General features: G+C 53.6%; 1 protein-coding gene across 1 annotated transcript; it reads right to left on the bottom strand.

Annotated features, from left to right (window-relative positions):
* Positions 1-252: 252 nt before the first annotated feature.
* On the bottom strand, positions 253-24515 carry Loxl1 (lysyl oxidase like 1). The gene is made up of 7 exons (XM_027926195.2): positions 23048-24515; positions 8388-8496; positions 5351-5488; positions 4721-4877; positions 4288-4383; positions 2671-2786; positions 253-575 (listed from the first exon to the last, which is right to left on the bottom strand). The coding sequence occupies exons 1-7, from the start codon at positions 24207-24209 to the stop codon at positions 569-571; spliced, it is 1785 nt and encodes a 594-aa protein (XP_027781996.1). The 5' UTR covers positions 24210-24515; the 3' UTR covers positions 253-568.
* Positions 24516-25063: the final 548 nt, after the last annotated feature.

Below are 25063 nucleotides of genomic sequence, written 5' to 3'. Positions count from 1 at the left end.
TGCAGCCACCCAAAACCTGCTGTGGCCCTCACCCAGTGGGATGGGGTCCTTTTCCAGGGAAGTGGGGTTGGCCTTGGGCTAAACTCACAGAGTCTCCACCATGACACCCTCAGACTCTGGGCACCTGACAGGTTGGTGGCTGGTCTTTCGACATTTTGCAAGGGGAAGGATGAAGGATGAAGCCTGAGGAGAGCCCCGGAGCCAACCCAGTGGTGGCCATCCTGACCAGCAAGCCACATGCAGAGCCCCAGAGTAGAAAAACCTTGTTTTATTCAGCCCCGACCTGGGCAATCTTGCTCTGTGGTATGGCCAAGATATAAAAAATAAAAACCAACAACTGGCAAAACAATGTTGTAGAGAAGAGTTAGGTACAAAATGGGGCCTGGCATCCAGAATCCCTGTGGTTTGGTCCACGTTTGCTCCCTGAGGCCGGCAGGGAGGGATGCCCCTGGCGTCTAGCTGCCCCGCCTGTTGGTTGGGGGACTGGGCTCCTCCTCCGTGAGAGGCTGCCTGGGGAGCAGGGTCTGCTTTGGAAGGGGAGAGGTTGTCTGTCTGTCCCTCTCGGAGATCAGGATCTAGAGGAAGAAAGAGAGCAGGTCAATGGTGGCTGCAATGTGGAGCCCCCAGGCCTCCCCAGCTGGGGCTTTCCTTCCACGCTCTAGACCCCTTGAGGTAGAGCAGGCGCAGACTCTCTCAGGAATTTGGGTTCAGGGGAAAGGGGCTAAGTCCTCAGCCCAGGTCCAAAAGAAGAGGTTTCGTGGATTCCCACCCACCCAGGGCCCAGGGTCAGTATGCCCCCCGCCCTCACCCCAAGTCCAGATTGTTTTCTAGGCTGTGTCAGTAGAGCTGCTACTGTCTGGAAATACTTTTTGGCTTGTTTTTTCTAACTTAGCCCTTAAAAAAAAAAAAAAAAAAAAGACTTCTTTTTCCTCTTCAGAAACATGATGGAAACCCACAGGCGTCAGTCCCTTGGCCTTTCTGGGAATGCTCCATCCGGCTTCCTGTGCAGGCTGGCCCAGCAGCCGCCTGTGGTCAGGGTCACGGGGACGCTCTAATAAGACCTGGGCCTTTCCAAGCACTTATGTAAAGAGGCTTCGGAAGGAAGGGCCTCGGCCTCTTCAGCCCGCAGGCTCCCCTAGGAATAGAAGGGAGGCCCGGCTGCTTCTCTGTCTGCCTTCTGTGGGCCTTCTGGGAGCTCAAGGCACTTCTGGGACATGGGACACTGCCCCAAAGCCCCTAGAGGGAGAGGCAGGCTCCCTGTTCGCTTTAGCCCTCAACAGCCTTCCTTCCTTCCAAGTTCCCTGGAGTTACTTCCCAGAAGCCCTCTACCTCAGGTTGCCCCAAAGGCTGAATGGCTGATTGAGGTAGGCCTGGGGAGAAGGAAGGTGCTGGAAACTCAGGTCTACAACAAACAAACAAACAAACAAAAACCCCAACTGCTAGAGCTGAAGCAGGTGTCAGTGATTTCAAACACCCTCTGTGCCCTGGGTAATTGTGACCTGATCCTATTCATGAGGAACCCAATCTCCTTATTGAATTAGCGGCTGCTGTTTCCGTTTTTAATATTCATGGTGTGGTGTGTGTGTGTGGCAACGGGGTGGAGGTGGGAGGTCGTAAACAGGTTAGAGGTAGCAGCCAAGGGTGAAAGAGCTGTTTCTAAATGAACTCTGACCTAGGCCACAGACTGAACCCTGACCCTGGTGACATACTAAGCCTTGACCCTGGTCACAGATTAAACCCTGATCCTAGTCACACTAGTCACACACTGAGCCTTGACCCTGGTCACAGACAACCTACAGGCTTAACCTTTCATACCTACCTTCCATTAATGAGCATACACTTTTGGGGCAAAATGTTTCTCTGGGCCTTAGAATCTCCATCACCTGTCCCTATTTGATGGACTAAAGCTCAAATATCCAGGGCTACTTTTTTTTTTTCAATGGACAAACTGCTTTGATCTGATCAATTAAATTCCCATGGAAGGGGTGGGGTTCTTTGTGAGCTTATAAGCAGGGGGTCCCTCTGCCAAGTGCTTCCTGTGAGGAGAGACACTGAGGACCTTGCTCAGCAGTCAGGTGACAAAGCCTAGGCCCAGATTTTATTAACTTCCTCCACAATGGGCCTTAGGGACAGACAATGGTCCATTCTAACCAGAATTACTTCTAATCTGGGCCTGTGTGATGGTCACAGCTGCCATTAATTGAGTGCTACAATGTGCTGGGCTCCTGAACATGCAGATGTCAGGCCTGTAAGTCATCATCCCAAGCTTATGCCAGAGGTATCTGTTTATCCTTAAGAAAAGTAGCTCAGAGGGGAAAGGTGAATTATCCAATATCACAGAGGGGAGAAGTCACAGAATTCTCTGCATGAGATCACATAGTCATGCCCTTGCACTGAACCACTCTTCCTTCTGCTGTTTTCCACTTGAAAAATCTTAGGGAGCCACATCACTGGGCCCTAGATCAGCACTCCACAGATGGAGCCCCACCATAAACACTCAGCTTGGGACTGGCATGGTCTAGGCTCTTCCTGCTGGGCCCAGCTGTAGCTGTGTTCAGTGACCACCACCACCCCCTCCAAGTGCAGGTGTCTTAGGAATTTCAGGTGGCTCTGTCTGTTTCCCAGGCAGGAAAGTGGCTGGGGTAGGAAGGGTGCTGGGTAAGCACGTACTGAACAATTTTGCAGTTTGTTGTAGAAACATAGCGCCCTGTGTAGTGGATGTTGCATCTCACCACATTGTTGGTGAAGTCAGACTCCAAAACAATGTACTTTGGGTTTACGTGCACCTGGAGAGGAGAAAGAGAGAGAAAGAAACTTAGTCAAGGAGGCTGACCTTCACCTGGTCACCAGAGAAAATGGTGGAGAGGCAGGCTGACAGATAGACACAGAGGTGACAGAGGGAGACAGGGAGATGAAGAAAGACCATGAGAGACCAAGAGACGGGGAGAAGGAGACCTAGAATGACATGGAGAGGAAAGAGGCAGCTGGAAGTCCAAGAAAACACTATCCAATCTCCTTTCTTATCAGAAGATGGGAAACTTCCCCAGAGCCAGAACCTGGACCAGGTGTATCCTGCACAGGGCCTTTGGGGTCAGAGAGGCCAGGCCTACCTCAGAGAATGCAGTAACGAGGGGCTGAACAGTCAGTGTCTCCAAGGCTCACAGTCAATCACTGCGCATCCTTATCCAGATAACCCGTGGTGGGGGCAGTCTGATGCCAGGTGGCATCTCTTGCCTTGGAGCCCAAGGAACCTGATATTCATTGAGATGATGGTCTGGGCATGACTTGTATTTTTTGTCTGGAAAGGAGCTACTGGGACATAACACTGACAGTTTGGATTAATTGGGGTAGGGACCTGCATTATTTGCAGAACACTGAAGAACAGATACAGTACCCTAGCATGCTCCTTATGGGCAGGAACTGAGTATGAGGTCTGTATGCCCAGGATAAGAATGAACTCAGATCTTCACTCATGTTTGATGAGTAGCTGAGGGAGGGATGGAGAAGAATACCCCTGACATTCCCAGCCCAGGGAGAGGCCTGGCAGGGTCACGCGTATGGAGTCCACCGTGAGGAGTTCAGATGGGGCTGCAGTGAATTGCTTCTGGCTCTTGCTTTCTGGATGCAGCCTCTCTCCCAGTCTGTCTTTCTGCAGGAAAAAACACCTCCTGCAAGCCCGAACTCCACTGCCTCCTGCACTGAACTTCTGCATGGAGTGGGTCCAAGAGAACTGGCAGAGTGACCCCCAGCCTCGCTACGTATCTTCACAGAGTAGGCTGAGACGGGGCTTCCCCAGGTGAGGCCTTGACGGAGTGGCCCTGCACAGCCTTTATGGATGTACCAAGTTGGGCTGTATGTCCTGAGCATACTTTTCTACTTGTCCCCCCAGCTAAGGGAAGGGGTGATGGAGTGAGTGACATCCTTCCCTCTGGAAGGGCCTCTTGGTCACAGGAGCCCTCTGATCTCTCTCCCAAGTTGAATAAAGCTTGCCCGGTCAGCAGACAGGGGGATATATCATTGGCACTTTGTCACTCTGAGGGGATGGTGTCATCACTTTCCTAGCATTACTGAAGCTGGGCTGAAGGTTACTTGGGGTCTTCAGAGAAAGAAATGCTTTAGGTGTCTGCCTAAGACCTAAACCCTCAGATGAAAAGTATAAAACCTCAGGTGGTGGCCCAGATGGAGACTGCTTGGCAGCTGGGGAAGAGGGAACATGTCCGGGAGTTGAAGTTGGGCACTGGGCATGGCCATCAGGTTGGACGGAATGTAGGAGACCATAAGGCTCACCTTGAGGATGTAGTTCCCAGGCTGCACATCGGTTATGTCAATCCATTGGCAGTCGATGTCCGCATTATAGGTATCATAGCAGCCTGGGCTCAGGCCCTGGAAAAAGGGACCAGAGGAGAGGCTGTGGTGCTCGTCCCTCTGAGCCACCGCATACCCACATGCAACAGTCAGGAGCCTCCTTCCTCTGGCTTCTACCCAGACCCTGGTCCATGGTGGGTCTGCCCTTTAACCTGAGGTCACTAGATGGATGGACACATAGCCATAGGGAGGAATGAAATGGAGTGGGGAGGATGCTTGGCAGGGATGGGTGGAGGAATGGATGAAAAGACAGACACGACAGACATTCCGTGGCCACTGGATGGACAGTTAGAAAGACAGCCATTAATTGAGTAACCAGTGTTTCCATGCCACCACCCAGCTGCCCTAGCCCAACCTGTGTGTGAGAGGTGCACGCATAGCGCTTGAGGTTGCCAAAGTCGCAGGTGCTGTCCTCCAGGCAGAAGCTGGCCTTGTGGCCCTCAGCCACCTTCTTTCCCGTGGCTGCGTCCAGCAGGTCATAGTGGCTGAATTCGTCCATGCTGTGGTAGTGTCTGGGGGCAGGGGAAAGGAGGAGAGGAAAGAGGTCTAGTCTTCCTGGATCTCCCATCCCGTCCCCTTGGGAGATGGGTCAGATGACATGTTGTGATGCAGTCTCCTGATCAGTCGGGGCTCTTCTGTGCCTCTGAATCCCACTCTGGTGCTCTCCATCTAGCCAGGTCACCCTCATATAATGCTGCCTCAAGATTCCTCACTTCCTTTTTAGTTTCCTTCCTGTACTGACTTCCACTGGGCAAGGCCCTATATTCTAGACATTTCCATCCCTTACTAAGACCAATCATTCTATGGCCATCTTCCAGCCTAGTCTGGCTAAGGCTCCTCTGAGAAACTCGCCCAGTGATGGATTCTTGGCAGGAAACACCATGGTGAGGGGGGTGTACCTCCAGTGGGCACCTGCATGGAGCTCAGGCACCTAGACCCCTGGCCCAGAGGAGGTGGGAGAGGCTGGTAAATCCTGCTCACTCACTGGTGGCAGCTGTGCCACTCCCAGGTATGCCGCGGCCGGTTGGGGAGGAAGTCTGCTGTGCCCTGGTTCTTCACGCGCTGGGGGAAGCGCAGCAGCACCCGCAGGTCATAGTCGGTGGCCTCAGGGGCATAGGCTGTGCTGTGGGAACAAGTGGAGAGACAGGAGTGGGCCTGGGGCATAGGGACACCAAGACCCAGAATGGCTGCATCAGGCCCTGCCCCCAGCCCTTGGCCACTAGTCCTCCAGGCCGACCTCCAGCCTCTGAAGATCCTAGCATCTGATCCTGAAATATAGAGAGGCCCTGGCCTTTTCCTTTCTCCCAACTCCACAAAGGCCTGGCTCTCTCCTCCTGTCTGGCCTCTGCTGTGTGGCTGGAAGCTGCCCATGGGGTCTTACTAAAGTGACATTGGCCTGGCAATGAGCCTCTGAGGGTTCCTCATGCTTGTAGGTGACTCAGCTGGGGACAGCCCCTGGGGCCATTTAGAAATAAGCAACCCTACCCAGGAGATTCTCTGGACAGAGCCCTAACCCGTGACCCAAGAATGTGCTGTCTCCAGTATGAGCCTAAAAATCAGGCTTGAGCTCCTCGGATCAAATTCTTTGCACTTTGCCGCTTCCGTGTGTTGTCCTACTCCCACACACCCAGCTCCCTCTTTCTCCAGTTCACCCTTTGCCCATGCTCGTCATTTGGCCTAGAACTACAATGCACACCCAGTCCCCTAGGCCCACCTCAAGTCCCCTGCTCCCAGAAGTCTGCCATGATTGCCACACTTAGAGGAATCTGGACCGCCCCTGAGGTCCCACCTGCAGCTCACCCCCATGCCACATGCATGCTGTGCTGGTTTAGGGGTAACCAGGCTACCTCTCCTTGATGGCATGGCTTCACAGCCAGCAACCTGCTCTTTTCCCTTCAGGGATCATGGGTCTGGCACACACTGCCTGCTCACAATTTACTTGCTACTCCAAATTCCCAATGGAGGTAGGCTTTGTAGGAAGAGGAGAGAGGGCAGCAGTGAGAGGAGACGCACACATGCATGCACACATCCACACGCACGCGCACACACGTGCACATGGGGGCAGTAGGAACAAGAAGGTGGGCGGCCAGCTCCCCTCCCTGCAGCTGACTGCTGACAGCTGTCCTAGCTGGCCTCAGGGGCGCTTCCCTGGCAATCACTAAGGTCTGGGTTGTAAGGCCAGAGGCGAGAGGTGGCCAGTTGTAGGGATTAGCTCTCTCTGAGAGTATGTCTGGACAGCAGGCAGCTCAGACTCCGTCTGCCAGGACGTAAGGCCCTCGGCCTTGTCTGGGGGAGGCTTGGAATCCATCTGCGTCTGGGTTGAAACAAAACATCCTCCTTCTCTGTGTTCGGTTAAATCCTGCCCTTCTGTTCAGCTCAGCACATCGTGGGAAACCATCAGGATCTAGGTTCTAGGACCAGCTTGGCTGCAAGCTCACAGCGAGACTTGGAGCACATCCCTCTCCTGCTCTGGGTCCGGCCTGCAGTACGACCTGGCCCAAGTCTACAGCCTACACCGCAGACGATCTTGGAGGGCCTGTCTGCTTCAGGGCTCCATCTCTGCAGTATTTTCTGGGTCTGTAACCCTGCTCCCAGCCTCCCTGCGTGTCTCAGCACTGCAAAACCTCCTTGCTCTGACCTTGCCAGCCCCAGTCTGGGAACCATGTGTCCCAGCTCTCGCCCTGCTCCTGCTGCCACAGGGGCATAGGCAAGGGGACGCACTCTCCAGCTAGACCAGGAGGTCCCTCAGGACAGAAGGCAGGCTACCTCTTCCTTCCTGTCTGGGAGCTCAGGTCTGGGCACCTGGGGTGCTCTCTGAAGGTTGGCTTTGACTAAAACCCTTCTGAACTGCAGGAGCTGCCACCGAGGCCATGAATTCCTCATCACTGAAGGGACTGACAGCAGGAACATTATGCCCTCTTCCCTAGGACAACTGAATGAGAAAGACAAGACCTGAATGGGCAGGCTGACTGTGTGGTCCTGGGACCAGGGCCAATTTGATGTGAGTCTGTGATAAGAAACTTTCACCAGAATGTAAATCAACCACACCACTAATCACTCTGGTTAGTTCATATGACACTTTTTTTTTTCTTTTTTATGCAAGTCTTTCTCAATGAAGAAAGCAACAAATTAAGTTATGTTCTGGGGCAAGCTCTTTATCCTGTCACAGACGGGTAACAGTTTGTGATCAGCCACTCTGAGTGTCAGTGAACTAGAAGTTCTAGAAATGAGATAATGTTGAGATTCCGAAGGATTTCCTAGATAGTAAAAAGCAAAGGGAGAGTTCAAATGTCAAAGTGAGTAATTCAAGGAAAACAGGTGCTTTCAACATGGATGTCAACAAAAGCCATCTTTAGTTTTTAGCAGAGGAGATGCCCCCAAACACACGGTTGAGCAGAACATGAACCATTAATGTAGACGCAAGTTTTGCAGGAGGCAGAATCACCCTTGAATAAAGCAGAGTGGGCCAAGCTCACTGCCTGGGCTCGTGTGAACTGGATTCCTTTCCTTCTCTCAGTACAACACATAACAGGCCTCTGTCCTTTGCCCCTGCTGTGACCAAGCAGAGACAGCCTGGGCCAACCATAGGACACAAGTGTCCTCTGTGGACATGCTCCATAATCCTGCATTCCTTCTTGCAGGCCTGTCTGCCCTACAGGACTTTCCTGATCCTGTGTGAGCATAGAAACTTGGCTGTCCTTAAGGAGCCTTCCCATTGGGCAGCTCAGATCTGAATGGTTTAGTTGCTTTCATTGTACCTCATTTTCCACATGGGTCAACACACACAGCAAAAGCAAAGTTCTTTGTATAGTGATGCACAGGAAGGTTGGCTGTCTGCTCATACCCTTCCCTGTCTGAATTTTTGCAGCGGGTAAGGCTCACAAATGAAGATGGCAAGGTCACTAGAGGCTAGGGCACTTGGTCAGGGTCATGAGTCTTGCAGGCAGCCTCGTGTGAGTACTGGTTCTGGGTGATTCCCAGGGACTGTCCTGAGGCTCGACACTTCCTCTTTGTCTCCTTACCTGGCCAGACACTTCTCTTCTGCAGCACAGCGCAGGGAGTAGAGGTGGGCTCTCTGCACGTAAGTGGATGCCTGCACATAGTTGGGGTCCGGAACCAAGTCAGGGAGACCTGGAGTAGGCAGTGGGAGAGAGGGAGGAGGGAGGCATTGAGAAGGTCAAGCTGTCCACTGCTAATGCCCAGGGACCTACCCCACCCCAACCACCTGTTGCCATTCTCCCTGGGCAGAGGATCCTGGGTCCAGGAGGTGGGTCAGAGAATTTGGGCAGCAGGCGGTCACCCCTAGAGCTCTGTGTTGTGAGAGCCACTGAGATCTCCTGGAAGAACTGGGACACAGACAAGAACTGGGAGGCAGGGTGGAATTTGGAGCGTTAGAAAGGGAAAAGGTGTTCTTGGCAGGGACAATGGCCTGGCATGAGCAAAGGCCTGGAGGCAGGACTGAATCAACCAAGTAATTTCCTGACAGAAGTACTCCTTCCATGTCCTTATTCCCCAGGCCTCAGACACCAGCCCCCAAATGCCCTCTGCTTCTCTCACCTTTGCAGCCAGCTTCCTTTGTGAACCACCAGAACAGCCCTGGGCTTCTGGCCCAGAGTGAGCCCCAGAAGGCTTAGGGCCAGAGCCAGGTGGATGTTGGCTGGCAGCAGGTGGTAGGCAGGAAGGGACGGGTGGGAAGGAAAACAGTTCCCCAGAGCAAGCTGCTGACCAGGCGGGATTCTGAGCCACTCCAAGATGCTTCCCTCCTGGCATGGCCCCTGTTCCTGTCTCCCCTCACCTGCTACTACTCCTGGCCATCAGCCCCCCAGACCTGCCCACACCCTCCCCTGTCTGCAACATCTGGCTTCCAACTGAAGGAGGCCCCAGCTCCCTCCCTGTTCCAGCCCTTGTGACCACTCCTTCCTCAGGCTGTGCCAGAGCCAAGGGTCTGTGCTTCCTGCCCTGGCCCCCTCCACCTCCCCTGCCGTGCATGGATTAGTCCCAGTTAATCCAGTTATTATTAGGAACAAGTAGAAACCAAACTCAGGTATCCAGACCCCATCTTGCAGTGGAATACAGGATGGTCTCTCTCTCTCTCTCTCTCTCTCTTTTTTTTTTTTCCTGTTCTGGGGTTGAATCCAGAGCCCTGCAAATGCTGGGAAAGGGCTCTACCACTAAGTTACATCCCAGTCCTTTTAAAATTTTTATTTTGAGACAGGGTCTCACTCAATTGTTCAGGCTGGCTTTAAAATTCTCTTGCCTCAGTCTCCTGAGTTGCTGGGATCACAGGTGGGCACCACTGTGCCCAGATAGAAAAAATGATCTTTTGATTTGTTTTTGGTACTGGGGATTGAACTCAGGGGCACTCAACCATTGAGCCACATTCTCAGCCCTTCTTATATTTTATTTAGAGACAGGGTCTTGCTAAGTTGCTTAGAGCCTCCCTAAGTTGCTGAGGCTGGCTTTGAGCTCACAATCCTCCTGCCTCAGCATCCTGAGCTGCTGGGATTACAGGCGTACACCACCGTGCCTGATGATAAAACGATCTTAATGTTGGGAGGGATGAGTGGGGGCAGGTGGTCAGTGGGTTACTCCCAGAGCCATGCACTCTATTCTAGTTTGGCCACTGGCTTAAAAGGGAATGATCCTGGTACTTCCAAGTCCCTTTTCTCAGGCCTCAGGGACTCTGTCGGACTAGTGATGACAAGAGGCTGTAAGTCCTTCTTGGTTTCTTTGAGCTCTCTGCTCTTGGGCTTGAAATGGAAGCAGAGACAAGAAAGGGGATTTTAGCATGTGGGGGGCTCTCAGTCCTTCTTCTTGCTGTCAAAACCCTCCCATCAGCTCTTAGGCTCAGACATTAAGGCCAAGGAAGGGAAGTCCTCTAAGCCTTTGACAGAGGTGTTTACCTGCATGTACACAAACCCTGGGCTCCCAGACCCTAGCCCTGCTTTCCCTGGGGCCTGGGCCTCCTGGGGGAGCCCGAGCTAGGCAGCCAGGGTGATCTCACCTACTTGGAATGGAGAGGAAACTTGGAGTACAGGGTGGGTGAGGATGAGGTGGCTCCTGGCTATTGGGGGACCTCTTGGCTAGTCTAGGTCCCATTACTCGAGCCCCCTGGAATGTTCGCAGTCATTTCCCAAGGGATCCTCCTCAGGCTCTCACACCAGCTGGGAGCTGGTTCTTACCCTCTGGTTCCTGGAAGCTTCTGGAGGAAGGGTGAGAGGGAGAGCGACGGTCCCCTTCTCTATTGTCCAGTGCCTCAGCAATAGACAGGGGTGGGGCAACTTGTGCTGGAGCCTCATGGGACCCAGTGTTCAGCACCAGACAGTCTGCCGCCCCCACCCCAGGCCCGGTTTCAATAAATACTGCACAGATGGCTCCGCAAAGCTTTTCTGGCCTGACCCTTCCTCCCCAGGCCGTTTCATAAGCTGGCTCTGCAATCTGAGGATGTTGGGAGAGACACAGTGAGAGGCCACCAGGGGTACTTGGGGCCTGATATCAGTTTCTGATGGAGCCCTGACCATGGTCATAGGCTAAACCCTGACTGTGGCCACACATGGAGCCCTGCCCCTGGTCCCACACCAAGGCCTGACCCTGGAGATACAACTGGCCCTTAACTCTGGCCACACACTGAGACCTGACATCTACCAACAACTCTGAACGTCAGTCTTACTATCCCCCATCTCTGTCCACGGATCCTGGGCTAACGCTCTGTATTTTTAAAAAAGAAGAAGAAAGAAAATGAAAAAAAAAACGAAATAAAACCTTAAAAAGGAATTTGCTTTAACATCATCTGTCTTTTCTTATTAAACCAGAGTGGGTGGGTTTGTTGTAGGGGCCACAGCTGTGGGGGAGGGGCGCTTGTACAGTACTACATGTGGGGATTTGGGGGAGAGACCAAGGACACACAGCTCAGGGATGCTGGCCACAGTCTGAGCCCTAACCCCGGCCATAGACGGTTATCTTCTTCCTCCCACTGTTGGGCAAACACAGGCTCAAGCAGAGGCCTCCTGTTCCAGGAAGTCTTCCCTGATTGGCAGTGACATTCCAGGCCATACACATTTGTCCTCTCACTACCCATGGTATTGATCTATAATTAGATGTAATCATATTCACCTGTATCTCCTCCCCTCCAGACTGAGGGCTCCCTGAGGGCAGGACCTCAGTGACAATTCACAGTGCTCAGGAACTCTGGCTTTGGATATTACTGAGTGACCCAAGCCCCCTTGGCCTGTTAGGCAAGCTTCTTTAGTGATTAGGCTCCCTATGTAACTGTTCTAGGCGTCCATAAGTGTGCTCCACCTGTAACCTCAAGATACCAGGGTACATGATGCTTTTGGAAATGTAGAGGAAACAGGCTCAGAGAGGGCAATGAATTTGCCCACAGTCACACAGTCAGTCAGGGCAGCCCCAGGAGGAGATCCTAGGTCCTGACTCTCTTCCAGGACTCCAATTATTCTTTCTATAAAAATGAACATCTTTAAAGGTATAAGCTATACACAGTCAAATACACAGGTTTTAGGAGCACAGTTGGTAAGTTCTAGCAGATGTTTATGCTGTGTACCCACTATCCCTATAAAGCTAGGGATTGCCACCACCATCTCTATTGTTCTTTTCCAGGGAAACCCTCCCTCTCTGCCACCCAAGGCCATCATTGATCTGCTTTCTAATGACCATATATTTTTCTAGTATCTAAACAAAATTACTCTAACCATTATCTGATCATTTTCTTTCTGGCCACCACCAGGTCCTACTGTGATGCCCTCCCCTAAGTCCCCACATCACCCCTGTCATACCCTCTTTGCCCTGGGAATTCAGGCTGAGTGCCCCCACCTCACCCTCTGATCCCCTGCTGAGGTCCCAGGGAACAACAGGCCCCCTCCCTCTGCTGGTATGTTTTTCCAGGAGGGAACAATGCCTCCTTCTCCCTGCGTTCTCCCAAGGGACATTCCGTCAGCAGCCAGGCCTGCGGGCTTGGGCTTGGGCGTGAGGTGGGGGGGGGGGGGCGCTGGGGTTGATATTGGAAGGGGATGAGGGAAGGCTTGAGTGGCGCTGGTAGGCATAGGGCTGGGGGGAGCAGTCTGCTGTTGCTGGCTTGTGGGGACCTCCAGGCAGGATGGTCAATATGAAGTTGTAATCAGACTGTGTGATCAACCCTCATTCCAAGAAATGCACATTTTAAAGAAAAATCCTGTGGAGTTGGGGGGCTTTGCTTGCTCCAAACAGTGGAGGATCATCAGTCATCACGGTGTAATTTTGAGGAGGAGCTGGGATGACTTTTCCAGCATACACAGAGTCATCCAACCCTCTGGCCTGGAACAGGAGACTGCAGAACTGTGGGTTTTGGGGAGATCTTTTTCCCTGAGACTCCTGTATTTATAAATGTAGAGAACTGAGTTAGTCATAGTTCTCAGTTCAGAGCAAACTAAGCAGTATCCATGGTCCACTCATGTAAGGCTTCCCTCTCATCTTACTTATTTTAGCCTTGACCCTCACCCTGACTCTCAGATATGCCCCTGAACACTGGTGGCTACATATGGATCTGTGGTACATTTGAGATGGGCATTTTTTTTTTTTTTTGGATAGGGGCTACTGGGAATTGAACTTAGGGGCACTCAACCACTGAGCCACATCCCCAGTCCTTTTTTTGCATTTTATTTAGAGACAGGGTCTCACTGGATTGCTTAGCAAATTGCTTTTGCTGAGACTGTCTTTGAAATCTTTATCCTCCTGCCTCAGCCTCCAAAGTCATTGGGATTATGGGCATGCACCACCATGCCCAGCTCAGATGGGCATGCATTTTTAAAGTCTATAAATGAGTCTCACAGAGCTCATGCTTTCTTGATTTTGCAGTCAATGTAAACTTTTGAGGCCTTTCAAGAAGGTTTGTGGCCTGTCATTGTTAAACAGGAGCCCACAGGGTGCCTCTCCATATTCCATCTAGTCAGTGTCCTGGAGGGACACCCAGGTGGCCTTTGACCCCCTGTTCTGCACTCAGGCTGAAGCAGCGAGCGGCTTGGCATGTGCCTCCTGGGCTGGTGAGGACAGATATCACTCTCTTCCTAACCCTGGGTCACCGTCAGCCTTGCTCAGCTTCCTTCCAAGCTCCCAGAACCACGGTGGGGCAGGGTCAGATTGTTCAAAGGCTGGGAGATGGCCTAGCTCAAGCTCCCCAGGGAGGCCCTGGTTACATCACCCAGGAGGGAGATTGAGCCTGGCTCTTGCCTTCCTCTGTTGTAGACTTTCCATGTGGCCCTGGACTGACAGGTCCCTTCCTAGGCCTCACTTCTGCGCACCTGCATTTTATCCACTTCTGATTGCCCCCTCCCCCATTTGTAGCCTGGAGCCCTGTGCTGGCCTCTCCTGGGCACTCTTTCCCAGAAGGAATGTGTTGGCCATAGGAATTCATGCTGCCCACAGCCTGGGCCAGAATGGTGGGAACACTGGGTCAGAGGGCAGCAAAGCTGCTTGGGATAGCCAAAGCCAGGTTGTTCTGCTGGGGAGGGGCAGGATATGAGATGATTGGGTTCCAAGGCCATTCTGCAGGCAGCGAGCCACTGGTATGGGGGACATCATCTGACCCTGGTGGGCACAGGCGGTGAAGACTCCTAGCCAAGGGAAAAGGCCCAGCACTCTGCATTCCAGCTCTGACCTTGGAGCTTCCTCTGCAGGCCACCCAGGGTCCAGTGGGAGGACACACCATAGTGACTCTTAGGGCCAATGTGTACAGGACAAGCCCACCCTGCCGTTCTGCCCAGGCTGGGCCTGGCACTGCTGGACGTCTCCCGTGACAGCCCTGTGAGCCTATGGGCAGCATCTATCAGTGTCTTCCCTAGCAGGTTCCAGTAGAGGCCCAAGACTCCAGAGGCAAGTTCACTCCCTTGTCCTGCCTATGTCCAATCTTTCTGTTGCCAAATTCCCTTACTCTTAGGCTCAGTTTCCCTATCTGGATGACAGGGAGATTGGACTAACTGGCCTTTGAGCACAGGTTGGATGGATCCATAAACACTTGGTGATTAAAATACTTTTTCGGAGCTATTCAGTCCATTCCCTAGCCTTGGGCAAGAGCCCGGGACCTCTCATGACCTCCACAGCCCATACTTCACCAGTCAGGAAATTCTCCCACTGTCTGACCTAAATCCTTCCTGCTTTATTAGAAATCTGTTCCCTCCTGCTTGGAGGGGAGGGCCCTGTGGCTACAAGCCTGTCACTGCCCATGCCTCACCTGCTTCCTTCTTGACTTCCCCTTTTCTGTGGGTTCAATCAACCTCCTCTCTGAAATCTGTCTTCACTTGGCCTCCTGCTCCCCAGGAGCAGATCACGGGAGGGGGAATGCAAAGGAGCCCTAATCTCTTGAGCCCAGGGCTGGAGGATAAACAAAGTCCAGCAGGAACCCATCAGTCAGTCGGTTGTGAAATATGTGCTGAGCGGGATGTTTTGGCTAGCGCCGCCAGACTCCAGAGGAGCCCCTAGGTGGGGGAAAGCAGCAAGCTCTACTGAGCACAGCACTGAATAAAGATGAGCCAGAAGAGGGCCTGCAGGGCAGAGCTGGCAGCCCTGAAACCTCGGAAATGATCATCTAATAATCGAAACACTGAGTTGTCCACATCAGCCCACGGGTGCCACACCTTCCTAGGAGAGTCCACTTTGTTCCATCGTGAAGGGGCAATCCCTACCTGGGCCAAGGGTTATGATGGCTACAAAGTCAGACCTAGAGCCTTTAATGGCTCCCAACTGCCTACAGAATCAAGTCAGGATGTTTCAGGGTGGTAGCTAGATCTGCTGTGGTCTAGTCTCTACCTGGCCTGCCAGACTCTTAACCCTAAGGATCAGGAGGCAGCTCCTTAGCCTGGTTCTACACACTGCCATGGTCCAGGATTTCCCTGCTACACAACACACACACACACACACACACACGCACGCGCGCGCGCGCATGCACTCACACTCTTTTATGCTGCAAAACTAAAGCCTACCTGGTCAGTCTTGACCTCCCCTCGTCTACCACCCTCCACCTTCTTACTTGTCTCCCACCCCACCACTGACCGGGAGACATCAGCAGCAGTGACGACCCTGCCCCTGTGTGTAGCACGGCCACCCAGTGAAGGGGAGGGGTATGTGTTCAATTGAAAGGGCTGCCAGGGAAGCAGGCTGGGCCAAGCGAGGGGAGGGCCTTGGATGCTCAGCACCTCCTCTGACAGGAATCTGCTGCCACCTCTTTGCACACCTCACTCAAATCTCTTCCCAGTGTGACCCAGCCCCTGCCCTCCAGCCCTCCTGTCCCTTACTTCCCCAGATGCTTCATTCAGTCCCCTCAGGTTCCCTCCCTGTTCCTGGAGGCTTTTCTCAGTGATCTGAAATTTTCACCTTTCTTACAAAGCCAGTTCCATCCACAGTCTTTCCATCTCAGCTATCGTCATCCTTCCAGCAGCACAGACCATAAACCATTGTGCTCTCCCTGGCCCTTCTCTTTCTGTCACTACCCACATCAATCCATCAGGAAATTCCATAAGCTCCATTTCCAAAATATATCCTAAATCTGGCCTCCCAGCACCCCGATGGTTCCCACTCTGCATGGGCCTCCGGGGTAGCTGCTCTCAATCTCTCTGCCTGACTCCTGACTGCCCACTCCCAGCATAGCAGTTGGACCCCTATTTAAATGTCACTTCCCAGCTCAAATTCTGCAGTGATTTCCTGGGGCACAGAGAGTAAAAGCCAAAATCCTCACAGTGACCCCCTTGAACCCGTCTCCTTTTATTCCCCTAATTCTATTCCACTCTGTCCTAAGCAGACTGAAACACACTTGGAAACCCACAGAATTTCTGCCTCAGGGCCTCTGCACTGGAGATTCGCATCTCTGGAGTACTCTTCCTGCAGATAGCTGCACAGCTCACTCATATGCCTCCTTCAAGTCTTTGCTCAGATGTCACTCTGACCACCTGGGCAACCTGCCCCTTCCGCCTACTCTGATCTTCTTACCTACCTCCATGGCATCTATCATCTTCTATCACTCATCTATGTATTATGTTTACACATAAAAATACAGATCCGTAAGAGCAAGAATTTTGTCTTTTTTCACTAATGAATACCCAGCTCTAAAGCAGTACCCAGAGCACAGGGAGGAACTAAAAAATATTTATTGAATGGCTTATTGATACATGATATATAGATTATTGATATTGATATATGCCCTCTCAGCCAGACAAGAGCCCCTGAGGTCAGGGGTAGGGGTGGGTGGCACTGCCCTTTGTGTATACCCAACTGCCAGCCTGGTCCCACAGGTACACAGCAGGAACTGGGAGCTGGACACAATGAAGGGCTTGGGTCACTCTGCATCCCAGGAGCCTGAACTCTTCTTGCTAGTGGGTTCAGACCTTGGCAAGGGCAGGGATGGGCCTGGGGCACCTCTGAATTCCCTACACCCAGGTACCACCCTCAAGGACTGGTACCTGTATGTCCTCAGAAAGCATACGCCTGCACCCCCAAAGGGTCTGGTGTCGTGTAAGTCAGGCTGCACTCTCAGACAGAGGCTGTAATTGATTCCCAAAGTCCTTTCTTTTGAAAAAGGATTTGCTCTGGGTTTGGAAAACCCATGTTTCCAGTTGGCCAACAGTAGGGGGAAGGGCGGGCTGTCTCTCAAAGTTTTGATGGCAAAGGCCTCCATCCCTTCCTGCGCTGACATTCTGAGCCCCTCCCCCAACATTTCCAGGTGTTTGTGAAATGCTCAGTTTCTGGAGTGCCCATCACCAATGGGGAGAAAGACCCAGGCCCCACCCTCACTCGGTAATCCAGACTGCACACCGGAAGGCCCCTCTGTCCAGCTGCCTGTGGTGAGGAGGTGGTGAGGTCAGGGCCAGGGGAGGGAACAAATCTGAGCCTCTCCTTCCAGCCCCCACCTCCCAGCCCTGCTGTTCCACAGGAATGCCGGGCACAGGAATTGGAAGCAGGTGTGGGCTGCCTAAGCCGACCTCCGCCTCCTCTCTGTTCTCTTCCTTTCCTGCCCATTGGAGCCATCGCCCTGGGGAGATTTCCATGTGTTCTTGGCTTGGGAAAGAAGTAGGGTGGACTCCGGCTGGGAGCTTTGGGGGAGGGTGCTCCTTCTGAGACCAGAGGACCGTGTAAGATGGGGATCCCTGGGGTCAGGAGAGAAGAAGGAGTGGGGACAAAAGGCTAGAACTCCCTAGCCAAGTCCAGCAGGATCCTGGTGCCAGCAAAGGCACTAATGACTTCCCACACTGTCTCCCCACCATGACTGGGAGGGAGATGTGTGTGAACTCGAAGGAAAAATCTGAATTTTGGTGGGGGGGGAATATAAGAGGGACTATGATGAACAGAGACAGGTGACTCAAGATGTAAAATACTCTTTCTTGAGGGGCAGAGCAGAGGGAGAGCGGGGTCATTAGGTCCAAGCTTGACCACTCCTAGCCTTGTGACCTTGGGTGAGTTCCTTAGCCTCTCTGAGCCTGGTTCCTCATCTGTAAAGTGGGGATGATAATACTAGCTATTTCACAAGGTGGTTGAGGGGATTAGATGAGAACAAGAGAATAAATACTTGGCACAGTATCTGACCCATAAATGGCAGATGCTACTGTTATTTCTATTATTTAAAGTAGGAGCTGTCTCCTCCCATAGGAATGGGCCAGGCTGAGGCCAGGGGAGGTGCCTTATAAGTGGTTGATGAAAGAGGAGACAGAAAGTCTGACTAGAGGCCTCCTAAAGAGGCTGCTCAGGACACTGTTGTTTGTTCACACCCTCAGAGCCCCCTCTCTCTCCACCGCTCCCTTGTCAACTTTCTCAACCCAAAGGTTACATTTCTTTCTGAAGAAGCAGCTGAGACCACTTCAGGGAAGGAAGGAGGGATGCGAGCTGTGACTCTGGCTCCAGGGAAAAGCACTTAAGCTCTTAGGGCCTCAGTTTTCTCACCTGCAAAACGGGGATGCTGGCAGTACCTGTCTTCTAGGGCTGTTATAAGGACTCCAACTATAGAGCTCCAAGAACAGTGAAAGGGCTTGGAAAGCCCCGTGGAAGTGTTTGCTAAACACATTTTGGAGCCTAGAGTGAGGATGCCAAGGCCTCACTCCAACCCACACTGAGGAGGGACTGTTCACCTCCCAGTTTTTCATGTCCACTGTCCCATCTCACCCTGTTACAACCATGCCCAGAATATAGTAGCCAAATATCTACTGACAAGGAATACATGACCAAATGAATGAGGGAATAAACAAAGTGTGCCAGATAAGCAATAATACACAGAAACAAAATTTAAATGGTGCGTGGTTAAGAAAGCCAGATGGAGAGTCATGCAGACTCCAACCCTGTTTTCTCTGTTAAAAAGCAGCAAATGAGGGTTGGGATTGTGGCTTAGCGATACAGTGCTCGCCTAGCACGTGTGAGGCACCGGGTTCGATCCTCAGTACCACATAAAAAATAAATAAATTAAATAAAGGTATTGTGTCCAAGTACAACTAAAAAAATTAAATTAAATTTAAAAAAAAAATTGGGCAAGGGAGCCCATCATCTTAGCTACAGAATGGGCCAAATAGCAGTACCTGGTGTGGACCTGGGAATTAGAGGAGATATGTATAAGAAGTTAAGTCAACCGAAGTGGAATTCTCTCCCTGGATGAGAGAGAGCTGAGGTGCAGAGAGGGTCCCAGCTCACACCCGGCCTTGCCTGGCAGGCTGAGCCCGATGTCCTCCTGGGTCATCTCAGTGCAATGCAGAAAGTAGGCCTGGCCTCTCTGAATTCCAGCTTAGCTACACCCCACTGAGTCACCTCCTTAGGCCTCAGTCTTCTTTACTAGGAGCACTAGAATCTCCACATCACTAGGGGTTTGTGGGGATGAATGAAATCACACATTTAAGCCACTAAGCTCAGTAGGTGCTCTTCAGCAAATGGCCAAATTGTTACTATTTGTATCTTAGTGCTCTAACTCTAGGAATTTTTTGAGTGGAGTCCTGTTCTGTCCTTCCCTGAATCTATTCCAAGCCTTGTGGAGGAGGAGGTAGGTGACCCAGAGGGGCAGGCAGGCCCAAGTGAGCTAGGGGGTCCAGCAGTGGGAGTAGGGGTAGAGATCCAGGGCTGCTCTCAGGGACAGAGGGTCCCAGTTCGGCCTCTTGGGCACAGAACACTGGACAGAAAAAGGGGGTTATCTAGAAGCACCCTCAGGTATGGGTAGGGAAATGTGGCATGTGAGCCCAGGAGCAGTACAGTCCCCATGTGGGTTACAGAGACCTCTGAGAGGAAGGAGAAGCAAAGGAAAGGAAGGAGATAACTACACTGAGGTATTGAGATCTTGTCCTCAGAGTCCTAGGGAGCCACAGAATCTTCTTGAGCAGGGGAGTAAACTGGTCAGCACTACAAGGGTTTATGTGCCCTACATATAGGGTGGTCTGAAGAGAGAGCAGTTGAGACCAGGGGAGCAGGAAGGAGGCAGCTACGATTCCCTCCTGGCCTCTGACTGGCCAGGTGAGGACAGGGTGGAGGACACATGCTAGGCAAGGCCAGCACAGCCATCACAGATGGCCTGGGAGGTCACCTGGAGCAGCCTGCTCTGTGCTCTTTTCACAGGATTGCTGGAGCTGGTGAGTGAGGCCAGGTAGAAAGGGGAGGCTCTTGAGGAGAGCGGTAGTCTTGTGGGGCTCATCTCAGCACTAAGACCCCCAGCTCAGAGAAACTGAGGTGGAGGGAGGCAGGAGCTGGGAGAGGAGGTTGGGAAAGTAGGGCCTGACAGCAGCAGAGTGAGAGGCCATGTGTGAGCCGGCTCCGTGCACGTTACACAGCGGGCCTGGGAAGCAGTCGGCCACCCTCCAGTCGGTCCTCTCTGTGAGAATGTGCTCTGAGAGCTGGCTCCGGATGTGACCCTCTCAGAGCCTCTGTTTTCTCCTTTCATTCTTTCCAGCTACATGTTTCAGAGTTGGAGACGATGGTACTGTAGGAAGCCCTGGGTAGCCCCAGCACCAAGTGGGAAGGAAGAGGGTACAGGCGCCCAAGGCAGAAACAGGCGCAGGACAGCCACTTGGAAACCCACCCGCCCATGGAGGGACGTGGGCGATGCTCACATGTGTTTGGTGTTGTGAGGACACATCCACGCCCACACACACACACAGTCTGCCAGCGCCGGGCCTCAGACCCCTGGGTGTGTGGCCAGGAGGAATGAAGTCAGTCTCAGAGAATCCGCCCTGGGCTCCCACACCAGGCCTGGGGGTCTGATCTCAAGTACAAGGCTTGGACTTCTTTGGGTTGGGATTTTCCACGGTCTCAGCCTAGTAGGGTGGGGAGGGAAGAACCAATGATGGGGGAGACTAATGTTCCTACACTGGCTTCTTTGCGGGCCCCAGACTAGCTTGTATCCCCCCATCTCATTTTCTCCATGATTAGGGGAGGGATCATTCTCTGAGAAGTCCTCCCTGAGCCCCAGCCTCTGACTGGGGAGGCCCCTCCTCCAGATTCCCATAGTCCCTTGCTCCTGGTGCTCACCTAATCACAGTAACGAGCCACTTCTCTGCTATGCTTCCCCCAGGACAGGGCCTGGATTTGATGCATCTCAGCCTGCTCAGCTTGACACCTAGGACACTGCCTTCAAGGGAGAAATGTCTTTGACCCAAAATAAACTGTGGGGCTCAGGAGTAGTGGCCAGAGGCGCTGCTCAGTACCCATCCCACCACTCCAGACATGGCCTTGTTCTGCCCCATCCTCCTTTGAACAAACTGACTTCCTTAAGAACCCATAGGCCAAGGAGGGGCCCTAGAAAACATATTGGCTTGAAGCCCAGATGCCTAGTCCCAGGCCTGGCTCTGCCTGTGTTGTGGCATTTGAGGCCTCAATTATCCCCTCTATCCAGAGGTGGGACCATTCTGGCTGAGCCGCACACTGAAGTCTTGAATTCTAAGAAAAGTTGTCACAAAGATTGAGCACCTGATAAGTCAACATCTCCTCTAAGGTGCTCTTGGAGTAGTTGGTGCATAGCTGTAATACAGCCTGCTGCAGGATGCTTCAAGTTTCTGGTAACACCCAGGAGGGGTGGATGTACCCTTCAACACATTACATAAGGGCCCCTCATCTTATTCTGAGCTTCCGCAGTTCTCAAAGTGGGATTCAGCAACCAACTCATGTGCTGCACCTTGGATGTATGAGAAAGGGCACAACCTGGGAGATACTTCTCTCCCCTAGCTTTGGGCTCCACCAGCGCCCTTGGCAGCAGCCCTTCACTGAGGCCATCTTGACTAGAGACTGGGCATCACTCCCATGCTGATAGGGGCTGAGGAGTGGAGACTGAGGCCAGCACTAGCACCAGCACCTTGGGTCATGTATGGTTCAGCAACTGTGATGGGGAGCAAAGAATCATAGGCAGAGGGCACTGACAGCAGCCTGAAAGAGGCAGGGCAGAGTGGACTGAATACGCATCAAGGACTGAGCAGGAAACTTGGACCAAAGAGCTGAAACCTAGGGAGAGAAGTAGCAAGGGAATACCAGGACAGTGAGGATGGGCTCATGGCCATCCAGCCCTATCCAGACCCACCAGTCGGCCCTAGTCCAGCCTGCTAAGAGAACTGTGGAGTCTGTCCATCTGACACAGGAAGACTGGTTCCACCCCTGTGACCTTGTGTACAGCAAAAATGGCTTGGCCTTTCCAAGAATAGGCCACATCTTCACTCCCTCTCCCCCCAAAGCCTCAGGGTGGCCTCTTTACAGTTGCCTCCTGCGACCTTTCCCTAGGGCTGGGACTAGGGTAAGGCTAGTGTGGCCCTGACCTAGGCTATAAAATTTAAGTGGGCACCAAAACAAAAACCCAAACAAAAAAACCTCAGTAATAAAGATAAGTGATATTTAATACAATTTTTTTCCAAAAAAATCAAAATCAGTGCACAAAATCTGTGAACAAATATCCAAATAAAGACAGGACCCAAGTTGATTTTTGAATTTGCCTCAGGCACCCTAGGGCACCATTATTGATTCTATTTAAAATTTGGATACACTTGTTCATGGTGTATTTGGGAGCATTGTTTTTTCTTTAAAAAAAAAAACAAAAAAAATCGAATTATTACTTATCTCAATTTCCAAGTTTTTTGGTGTCTCCTTAAATTTCGTGCCCAGGTCAGTGCCTCGGTGGCCTCTCCAGCATAAATCTCACACAATCCCCACCAGGGGTCTCTCAGTCATCTAGTCTGAATTCCTCCCTGGGGCAAAAAGTCCTCTCAGATCAGCTTAGCTGGGGCAAGCTGTGCATGCCTAGTGATAGGGAAACCGCACAACTAACGCCTTTCTGACCCTGAAGAGCTGGCACAGGGGCATCTCCAGGAATGGAAGGAGGTACCCTGATTGGAATGAGAAAGAGTCAGGAAAAAAGGCTTCTTCCCTTTGTCCTCAGATGATCCAAGCTAGGTCTGAAAGGGGCCTCCTCCCAAAGCCTGGCTAGTGCTTCCACCCTTATCTCCAAAGCCTCGGTTGGAGCCCAGGCCTGCCTGGCTAAGTCCTGACACTGACTGATGATGCCTGGCTGTTAGGCAGGCCGGAGGTGAAGCACCACGGGGTTGCGGGCTGGGGCTAGGTGTGGTGCGGGGTTCATACTTAGCAGCACAGGGGAGGCCTCTGGAGAGGGATGGGGAAGGGGTCTGGGCTCCTGGAGCAGTACGTCATGAGGTCGGGCAGCGGAGCCTTAGGCCGCGGGCGCGGGTACTGTACTCACCACGACCGTTCTGGTTAGGTCTGTACACGCTGCCCACGCTGAGGCGGCCCTGCTGTGCGCCGTTCCGCTCCCCACCCGGCGGGGGCGCGTCGGAGCTGCGCACGGGCAGGTAGGGCGGCTCCAGTACGCGGAAGGGTGGCTGCGGCTCCACCGCACGCGGCGGGACATAGGCCTCGGGTGGCACATTGGAGTAGGATGGATACCAGCCGAGGCGGGGGTCGCCGCCATAGGCCCCACCGCCGCCCGGGCTCTGCGCCGCATCGGGGCTGGGGTCGGGGTAGGCCTGCTCGAAGCCCGCAGTGCCCTCGTTGTTGTACAGGCTGTGCGAGTAGCGGCGGTCCAGGCCGTCGGGGGGCTGCGGCTGTGGTTGTGGCTGCGGTGCGTAGGGCCTCTCCAGAGCCGGGTAGAAGCCCTGGGCCGGATACTCCGGCTGCTCCTCGCCGCCGCCTCCGTACTCCTCGTAGCGCGCTCGGGGCTGGAAGGGGTAAATGACCCCCGCCGAGGCCACGGCTGCTGCCCCTGCACCCATGCCACCGCCCGCACTGCGGTAGTACACGTAGCCCTGGTCGTAGGTCCGCGACGCGGGGTCGTAGTTCTCGTACTGGCTGACGAAGGGCGCTTGCGGGTAGGGGAACTGCTGCGGATAAGAGGACGGCTGGCGGTAGGTGGTGGCGAAGGCCGAGGCCGAGACCGAGGAGGCGGAGCCCCCGTGCCGTTGCTGGGAGACGGAGGTGCGGGCCCGGGCCATGCCGGTGCTGTCCCCGACGGCCACTTCGCGCCAGTTGTCTGGCACCTGTCCGAAACCGAATGGGTGCCGAGCTTGGCCGCGCACGGTGTCCGAGCCCACGCGCCCAGGCAGGGGCAGAGAGGGAGCCTGCCGACGCCGGAGGCCCCCCTGGCTGCGCCGCTGCGGGGCCTGGGGTGCGCCAGCCAGCAGCACCCGGGAGCTACTCTCCGCGCGCTGAGGCCCGGCAGGCACGTACTCTGAACCCGAGTTGAGCAGGCTGTACACCTGCCCGTTGTTCTCCCACTGAATCAGCTGCCGCCAGCGCCCAGGGTCCGAACCCTGCCCCGGCTGTGCCTGCTGCCCATGCACCAAGACGCACAGGCAGGCGCCCCACACTACGGCCCCCAGCTGCCAGCCGGCTCGGACCAGAGCCATGGTGGCCCCTCTGCAGAGGCCGGGTAGACAGAGAGGCTCTCAGGAGTGGCCCCTTGTGCGTACTTCTCTTCCCACGGCCTCGAGGACAGGACGGTTCCTTGCCTGCCCCAGCTCTAGCTTTGTCCATCCTGGCCTTGTCCCGAGCGGGACGACTCCTCCGATGACACCATTTCGAGGCCAAGAGGTCAGGGCAGGGCAGGGGCGGTGCCCAGGGCTGCACGAGGCTCTCCGCAGGGCACGGGCGAGCAGGACCGCCTGGGGGCCTTACATGTCCAACCCCACACTGGCTGGCCGCTGGGCTGGCGCTTTCCCACTCTGAATGAATAAGCAACAGGCTGGGAGCGACGGGAGGTTTCGGGAGCCTGGTCCGCCTGCTGGGGCCTCCTCCGCGGGGCCCTATGGCCCGCCGGGTTTTAGCTATGTGGCCTGTCCCACAGCTGCAGTACTCCCCCGGTCCACTGAGCCAAGCCGCAGACCTGCCTCTGAGGAAGGGAGTGAGGCAGAGAGTGGGATTGGGGGCAGGCGCCCTCTGGGGACTCAGGCCTGGTAAGTGGGTCTCTGACAGGCAGGAAGGGACTGGGTGTCAGCCCCGCCCTGCCTGTTCCTCTCTGCTTCGGACATGGCATCCATGTTCTCAGCCTTACCTACTGGTTTTGCCTTTCTCCAGGATTCCTGGGTTCCCTTTTCCCTTGTTCTCCAGAACCATTGCCAGGAGACACCCTTCTTGTTGATGGATCTCCTTGGGGAGATGCTGAACAGGATCCACCCTCTAATTCTGGACCTCAGGTGCACCTTTTTCCTTGGGCCTGGGTTTAAAGGTGATGGAGCTTCAATTTTTCCCTCTTGGCACATCT

Source organism: Marmota flaviventris, chromosome 2 (genome assembly GCF_047511675.1).
Source record: "Marmota flaviventris isolate mMarFla1 chromosome 2, mMarFla1.hap1, whole genome shotgun sequence".
Classification (NCBI taxonomy): domain Eukaryota; kingdom Metazoa; phylum Chordata; class Mammalia; order Rodentia; family Sciuridae; genus Marmota; species Marmota flaviventris.
The sequence above is the reverse complement of the archived record's forward strand: the minus strand, read 5'-3'. Positions and strand labels throughout refer to the sequence as shown.

What these genes read in the sequence shown, in the direction of transcription:
- Loxl1 (XM_027926195.2), bottom strand. Translation starts at nt 24,209, where the DNA reads ATGGCTCTGGTCCGAGCCGGCTGGCAGCTGGGGGCCGTAGTGTGGGGC. An exon ending in ACCTAACCAGAACGGTCGTG is followed by an intron (nt 8,497 to 23,047) that starts GTGAGTACAGTA and finishes TGCCTACTCCAG; the next exon opens with GTCTCCCTGACTTGGTTCCG. An exon ending in CGTGCACCTCTCACACACAG is followed by an intron (nt 4,384 to 4,720) that starts GTTGGGCTAGGG and finishes CCCTTTTTCCAG; the next exon opens with GGCCTGAGCCCAGGCTGCTA.